Source organism: Cupressus sempervirens, chromosome 1, assembly GCF_028749045.1.
Source record: "Cupressus sempervirens isolate cs-2001-9-10 chromosome 1, ASM2874904v1, whole genome shotgun sequence".
NCBI lineage: Eukaryota > Viridiplantae > Streptophyta > Pinopsida > Cupressales > Cupressaceae > Cupressus > Cupressus sempervirens.
In genome coordinates, this window is record NC_143118.1 from 593,788,232 (window position 1) to 593,796,206 (window position 7,975).

At 36.7% G+C, this 7,975-nt stretch overlaps 1 protein-coding gene across 1 annotated transcript; it reads right to left on the minus strand.

Moving 5' to 3' along the window:
* Positions 1-3,812: 3,812 nt before the first annotated feature.
* LOC149578820 (uncharacterized) lies at positions 3,813-7,624 on the minus strand. The gene is made up of 4 exons (XM_089806409.1): positions 7,264-7,624; positions 5,321-5,913; positions 4,704-5,219; positions 3,813-4,101 (listed from the first exon to the last, which is right to left on the minus strand). Exons 2-3 carry the CDS (start codon positions 5,396-5,398, stop codon positions 4,842-4,844), a joined length of 456 nt encoding a protein of 151 aa, XP_089662535.1. The 5' UTR covers positions 5,399-5,913; positions 7,264-7,624; the 3' UTR covers positions 3,813-4,101; positions 4,704-4,841.
* Positions 7,625-7,975: the final 351 nt, after the last annotated feature.

Below are 7,975 nucleotides of genomic sequence, written 5' to 3' on the forward strand. Positions count from 1 at the left end.
ATGACTACATGCCCAATATTAGCATTGCCTGATTTCACCAAGCCATTTGAGCTTCAATGTGATGCTTCTGGAGAGGGAGTTGGTGTTGTACTCATGCAGGACAGGCATCCTATAGCCTATGAGAGTCGGAGACTCAAAGGGGTTGAGAGATCATTCAGTATATATGATAAGGAGATGTTGGCCATCATGCATGCCTTGGCCAAATTTAGATAGTTACTTGTGGGTAGAAAATTTTGTATTAAAACTGATCATAATAGTTTGAAGCACTTTTTGGGACAGCAGGACCTGAATGATTGTTAGCAGAAGTGGGTGAGTAAGTTACAGGCATATGATTTTGATATCACATATGTTAAGGGGACACAGAATATTGTTGCAGATGCTTTATCCCATAGGCCACACCTCACTTCTATGATTTAGATATCAGAGGATTGGCGACACTTGATTGTAGCAGAATATGCCAAAAACACGTGGGCCTCTTCTATAGTGGAGGGGACAACAATCGACACCAGATACACTCTCATAGATGATTTGATCATTTATAAGAATAGGATTTACTTAGTCCCAAGATCGAAAGTGAAGCAGTTGATTTTTAGAGCATTCCATAATTCACCTGCAGTAGGCCATCCTAGGTATTTCAAGACTTACAGGTTAGTACGGGAATGATTCACTTGGAAGGGACTTAAGGCCGATGTTTTGCAGTATGTGCGTGAGTGTCATGTTTGCCAGTAGAACAAACAAGAGCACACTTATCCAGCAGGGCTCCTACAACCACTTCCTATTCCTGATAGGAAGTGGGAGTGCATCTCTATAGATTTTATTACGGGCTTGCCTAGGGCCTAGGGGCGTGATTGTATCTATGTGGTGGTGGATAGGTTGACAAAATATGCTCACTTCTTCCCTATCGCTACTACATACTCAGCAACTCAGGTGGAAGAGGTCTTCTTCAGGGAGATTTTTAGATTACACGGTTTTCCTCGAAGCATTGTGAGTGACAAGGACAGTCGCTTCATGAGTCACTTTTGGCAGGAGATATTTTGGTTGTGTGGCACTAAGCTTACACCTAGTACCAGTTATCACCCACAAACTAATGGTCAAACAGAGATTGTAAACAAATGGGTGGAAGGGTATTTGAGGAATTATGTGGCAGATCAACAACGAGCTTGGGTCAGATGGATATATCTCTGTGAGTATTGTTACAATACTACATATCATATGACTATACAAATGACACCCTTCATGGCACTTTATGGTTATGAAGCACCTAGTTTCTTAGATTTATTGTTGGGAGATAGTCGAGTACCCCGTGCAGGTGAACTATTACAAGAAAGTAAGGATATAGTTACTACTCTCAGAGACAACATTGCTAGAGCTCAGAACCAGCAAAAGTAGTATGTATACAAGAAGAGGACTGAGCGTAGTTTTGAGGTAAATGATATGGTTTACCTCATGTTGCAGCCATATAAGCAGTCCACTCTCAAGAAGAGTGGTGTAGAGAAACTCAAGCCACGCTATTATGGACCATTCAAGATCATCAAACGAGTTGGTGAGGTGGCTTATGAGTTGGAGCTTCCCACGAATAGTAGAGTGCACAATGTGTTTCATGTATCACGCCTCAAAAAGGCGTTAGGTCAGAATGTGATGCCTTCTACAATATTACCTCCCTTAGATGATGAGGGGAAATTGATCTTGGTGCCAAAATCCATTTTGGATAGTAGAGAGAAGCAGCTTCACAAGAGAGTAATCAGAGAGTATCTAGTTAAGTGGAAAGATTTACCTGTTGAAGATGCTACTTGGGAGGGAGAAGTGATTTTGTAGCATCCAGCATTAAGATTGCTTGACGCCAAGCAATTTTAGGAGGGGCGGACCTATAATGTCCCCATTTTTTTGGAAGAGTTAAATTATTTATAAAGTTATCAATAAAAATATATTACAAGATAAATTTATATTTAATTAACTCGATAAAGTGATAATCTTCTAGAGGTTGCTGGAAGAAGCGATAAATAAATAAAAAGGAGGCCGACCTATCAAGAAAAAAAAAAAAAAATAGGCATTGAGGGCTCATTGCCTATCATCGAGATTTATTATTGATTTTTACTTATGTACGTTGTGGAGCCTAGGGTTTCTGCAAGTAGTCACAATTGGCCATTGAGAACGAAAACTCTCAATTAGTACGCAATTTTGAGGGTGTGAAAGATCACCTAAATTATTGTAGCTGTGAGAAGGATATTTTAGTCTTTTCACTTGTGCTTAATTGCTATTTTGGAGTTTCCAATGGAGTTGCACTTTCACCATATCATCTTCAACATTCAGTCTCCACCATTTGATCAATCCAGTGGCCTATTGGTTTGGGCCATTACAACTTAAGACTTAGTTGCCTAGTTATTCAATGAGTCTTCTGAGCTATATTTAGCAAGAGATGGGTGAAGAAAAAGTTATAGAAATATAAAAGTCAAAAACATATCGTCTTATGACATTAAACACTTAAAATCATCCCTTATACCCTGAAAAGGCATTCATTTTATTTACTAATGTAAGGAATGAAAGATTAGTTAGTTGTCACGAGCAAGTAGAGCATGAGTAGGACCTTTGGATGTTGGTGACACAAAGACACCTACAAATATTGTGGTTGCATCATCATCGAAGGCCTAACTTTAAATGCTAGCACAAGACTTGTTCTCAAATCCAAGCGCATGACTTGTTGTGATGTTGGAACCAATGATGCAAACTCCTTTTATTCATAGACATGTATTTTCTTTCGATATTTGTTTGGATTCTATGAATTTCATATATCATGAGGTTTGTCTACTTTTGACAATATTAATAATTTTAGAAATGGAGTTTCTTCTAGCTAAAAAATAAATTTCATATTTATAAATGTGATTGATGAATCCTTGTCTATATGATCAAACCGGCTTAGATGGTGCATTTTCAAAAATTTAAATTTTTAGATATCTATATATTTCATGGTTTTTTAAATGTTTTAAGCCTTTTGTTGGGTTGAGGAACCAAGTATGAGTTGAGTCTATGTCAAAAATTAGTGTCTTGAGTCCAAGGTGAGCTTGAGTCCTGCAACTATGATCAAGTGAAAAGACTTGCGTTCTAGGATACCTTGATAAAAAGCAATATTGAAGAGGCATTAAATTTGATGATGTGGACTTGAAACCTTAAATTTAAAGAGTGATATAAGTAATCTGCTTTAAAATTTTGAGTTCTGTTATAAATTAGTCGACTACTAGGTACCCTCCCCCAATTATCAACCACTAGATATCCATATCCTTGCCTATTTTCAATAGGTTTACTAATCTAGTAAAGATAATGTGAGCCAAACATCTTCATAGGATTAAGACAAGGAAGATCATTTTGGAATAATACAATTTACAAATCTTGTAAAGTTTATGTGAGCCAAACATCTTCATGGGATTAAGACAAGAATGATATTCCTGAATTAAGACAGGAAAAATCTTCGTGGATTAAGACAAAGAAAAATAGAAAATTATTTTTATAGAATATAAACTATCATTCTAAGGGTTCTAAAGGGTTGAATTTTCACCTTCGTTTCACATTGTCAAATTCCAAGACTTGTTCACAGAAATTTGATATTTGCCTATTGCTGCCATTCACTCAAAACTCTGCCAAAATAGATTTCCTCTCTTCTTCTCTATGTCACCTGAAAAGCCTTTTGTTGGATAGGTCTGCGAGAAACAATTCCCTGTCACATCTCATATAGAGAAGGGAAGCATACGAGTTGAGAATTGATTGAAGTTTTAAAAATGGAGATGCATAATTATGGTAATTATTAATATCGAGAACAAAAATTTGGTGACATATTAAGAAAACAATGAGTTAGTTGTACATTTACTTGGTCATGGAAGGCCATATGAACTCTAAACTGAATTGAAAAACTAATAAAGAAATTAATTGGCTTGTTTTTTAGATTTTTTGTTAGCTAACCTTTTAAGTATCTGAGTAGTCAGGAACTTGGACAAGAACATCAAAGTCACTTAAAGTCTACTCTGCAATCTCATCTTTGTTATTCACATAGATTTCTATTCCAACATCAACTGATAACCATAGCCTCCATGTTGGTGTTGTCCCTGGATCCTGCGGTAGTGCATCCACCCCAGGTTTATCAGTCAGGCCTAGAATATGAAGCATAATAATTTAAATAAAATTCCAAATTTAATCAAATTTTGATTGACTTATGGTAATGGATTCACCACTCTAATCCAGTCACATCCAAAATACAACTGCAAACTTACTACCTTGATTATGATCTAATTTTAAAATTAGCCTCCAGAATGCATTGATATTGAATAACTTTTTCACTCAGATTACCCTTACTGTAACAGAAGAAATTGCAGCATTTAGGATGACCAATAACACCATCAAGGATGAGTTTGGATGATTTTTGGAAGCAACATCACATGCCATTGTTAAGCGTAAAGGTAAATGCAACATGCACACAACTAAAAATAGATTGAACAGATTAGTTTCCATTACGATTGAAGGACTTAAGTAGCATTTAACTCCAGATGCTATCTTCTTGGCACTCGTCTTAGGAAATTTTTATAGTATAGATACATTTTATAGGACATCTAAATTTAAAGAGTATCTATATATTGCAGTACAATTTTTCATTGTATTTGTTACTGATTGATACTTAAATATTTAAAAGTATATGTGAAAAGGAGGACATGACTTACTTGGTAGAAGTACAATTTGCTAGACAGTGCTCCCACATCTAGCTCCCATGTTCTACCATCTCCAATCCATCCTTCTCCCATCTTAGAAGGATAGTCGTGCACTACCCATTCTAGATGAGGCAATATTTGCATTAACTCCTATGCCTCAGGATTGTTGTACGGATCACAAAGATTGAAAGGCTCCTCCAGATGGTGTGCATTGCCTGGAGAGCAGTATAAGTGATATGCAGCATATGGGAATTTATTTGTATCATTTCTGTAGATTTTTTTGCCAGTGGCAGTGATGTGATAAGGTGGGCACACATTAAGGTTGTTTGGTTTGCACCAATTTGTGATACTTGGATTTATGATCATTTCACTGTATCTAGTCACATCTATTTCTACATCTCCATAGCATGGTCTTCCGTCATTTTTCCAGCAACTGCCAATATCATTGAGATAAAATTGGCTCTTCAGACCACCTCCCTTCTTCACATCAAGTGTCAAACGTACCTTAAAATTTGGTGACTCTGGCAGCTACAGAGAGAACAATCATTCAAGCATCAAGCAATCATCCACAAGCTTTTCTTCTCAAAAAATTGAAACTACAGTATAACATGAGGAAACACGAAATTGACCTGCTTCATCATCCCATGAGTTTCATAATGGTAACCTCTAGAGTATCCATGTGTAGCATCAGAACGTAGATACAACATTAACCAAGGGTAGCTCTTTGAAGTTTTCAAGGTGTGAGAAAATACCTAGCTCCCAGTTGCAGGGCTCTTTTCCCATTTTACAAAATAGTAAGAGATGTTGTCTATTCCTGATTGTAGATCAGCATTCAAGTCATAGCTTCCATAAAAATAGCTAGATAGAGTGTTTCCTGGTTGAATTTTTGACCAATTGTGGTACACAAGGGGCTTGTTCATGCACCCATTACCGAAACAGGGGAAAGTTCTATTTGTTCTAATAGGGTCCTCTTTTTAACCATTATTTGGGCACAAAGCTGATTTGATGTCAAAGTTTCCGTTCTTCAACATAATCATCCAAAATTGCTAGGGTTTTGATCCACCATCAACTTGACACAAGGAACCCAAATATAGCTCCTTTTCTCCTGCATACCTATCTACGTTAGAGGGAGAACTGAAGGTAGAATTGGGGAATGAATCGCCTGCACTTAATCTATTGTCAGCTTCTTTGACCTTATAATCTACTTTACATCCAGCGGGACCTAAAAATGATCAAATATATGGAAGTTAGTGAGAAACTCGTAGACAAGCATTTAGAGAAACATAAAATCAGATATGATGTTTCCCAATTAAAACAAATATAGGATCTATATCTAGGGAATAGCATGTCGTTCTGAAGCGTCGATAGAAACTAGAAAATAAAGCATTCAATTATATGTTTACAAACTCACAAGTAGGTGTGTAACACTGTAAAGAACAACTCAAATTGCAGTAAGAACTAACCTCTGTGGTCCTTAATAACATTAATTACAGCATTCACTTGTTTTTCAATATCTAAGGTGAATTCCAGGATTTAGAGCTATTGATGTAGGCTGAGAGTGTGACATATGAAAACTTTAAAGCATCTTGGAAGTTGGAACTAAACTCACCAATAGATTTCCACAAATAAACCTTGTGGAAAAATGCTCATTCAGATTCAAGAAAAATTGAACCTTCCATGACAAAGTGCTCATTCAGATTCAAGAAAAAATGAGTTAAAGCCTATTGGCATCCCTGAGAATCACAGTAACCTGTGTACATGGAGTGACAATATTTTCAAACGCATGACTAGTAAAAACACATATATTAAAAATTTTAGAATCAAAATAGTCAAACCATAGATAAAGCTTCTCGTCAACGAGCATACTGATGCCCCACATATCCCTAGCCTAACTGTGCCAACTTATGAAAGTTTTGAGAAATTGGCAGAAGAGCAGACAATTTTCATCTACATATGGCAAGTGACTAAACTACATGTTCTTTATTCGATTAATTCCCATGCTCTACTGCCTAAACAAGATCAGGTACAGACTTCGTGTATTGAGAACAGTTCTACAAATGTCCAATGCGGTCAAGCCCCTATTTTTCAAGTTCCTGCCAAAAATACTATATGACTATTACTCTATTCTACATGGAGATACTTACTCCAAACAAGAGGGAATAGAAAGTAAAGACACAAATGTTATCTAGGTCCTACATAGCTCCCCTGCTACCGGTAGAAACCCGGGAGAAATCACTAAAAGCTAAAATCCTATTTTAAAGATGAGAATGAATTTAAGGAACCTAAAATATGTTTGTCTCTGCTATATTGCCCACACTTATTTGTCCCTAGAAGCTACATATCGATTCTCAGTTAAAGCATACAAGATAAGTTGAATGGCCAAAAATGCCCAAATTGTTTCTTCAATTGAAAATAAGGGAAAACAACCTTCCAACATGAGGAATGTAATCTTAGCAAACCAAAATCATCCCATAGTTTCTTAAGCTTGATCCTTTCAAATCAATGAAACTTGAAAAGAAAGCCAGTATAGTTATTTAATATTATTCTAGCAATAGGTATATCAAATCTAGACCTGGTGCAGAGGAGCAATCTAAATCTGAGCAGTCTGCGTATCGAGGGCTTCCCATGCCAGGAGCTTCTACTCCCACTTCATTGCCTTGATTCCATCCTTTCGGTGCAACTCTCACTCATTGGCTCTTCATACCACGATCCCCCAAAACAGAGACATAATCTTGCCCATGCCCACAAATCAAAGCCCCCATTCCAAGGGAAAACAAGGTCACCATTGCCTCCATATGACAGAATCGCTATATGCAGAGCATGTCAGTCTGCTTATAGATGAACCGTCTTGAGTTTCACAAATGGACCATTGGCCTCTAACTTGACGTTTGCTAGACCTCGAGTGGACGGCACTGGCTACGGTGCAACATATTTGCACCGAGCCGAGCAAGTTACCCCGTCTGGTCTGCCCTGAGTGTACAATACCCATCAGGCAGTTGTGCAAGATTACTGTCAGTTGCAGTGTTAAAAGATATTAATACTATATTTTGTTTTTTAAACCAAATCTTTTCTTAGTTTTAATGTGTAAAAGTTATTATATTTTTAAAAATTAGATAATATATATTGTTTTTTTTTTTTTTTTTTTTTTTTGGTAAATACTTTTTTCGATAAATGGTCAAGGCCATGATATATTTTATTAATAAGAAAAAATAGCAACAGCTTACTCCGTTCAAATGGGCACTAGTAGGAAAGAATGGAGAAGAAAACCTTCAGTCTAGTATACG

Excerpts from the sequence above, each read along its gene's own strand:
- LOC149578820 (XM_089806409.1), bottom strand. The coding sequence starts at position 5,398 with ATGTTGTATCTACGTTCTGATGCTACACATGGATACTCTAGAGGTTAC. Across the intron at positions 5,220-5,320 it reads CTCATGGGATGATGAAGCAG|CTGCCAGAGTCACCAAATTT; the intron begins GTCAATTTCGTG and ends TTCTCTCTGTAG.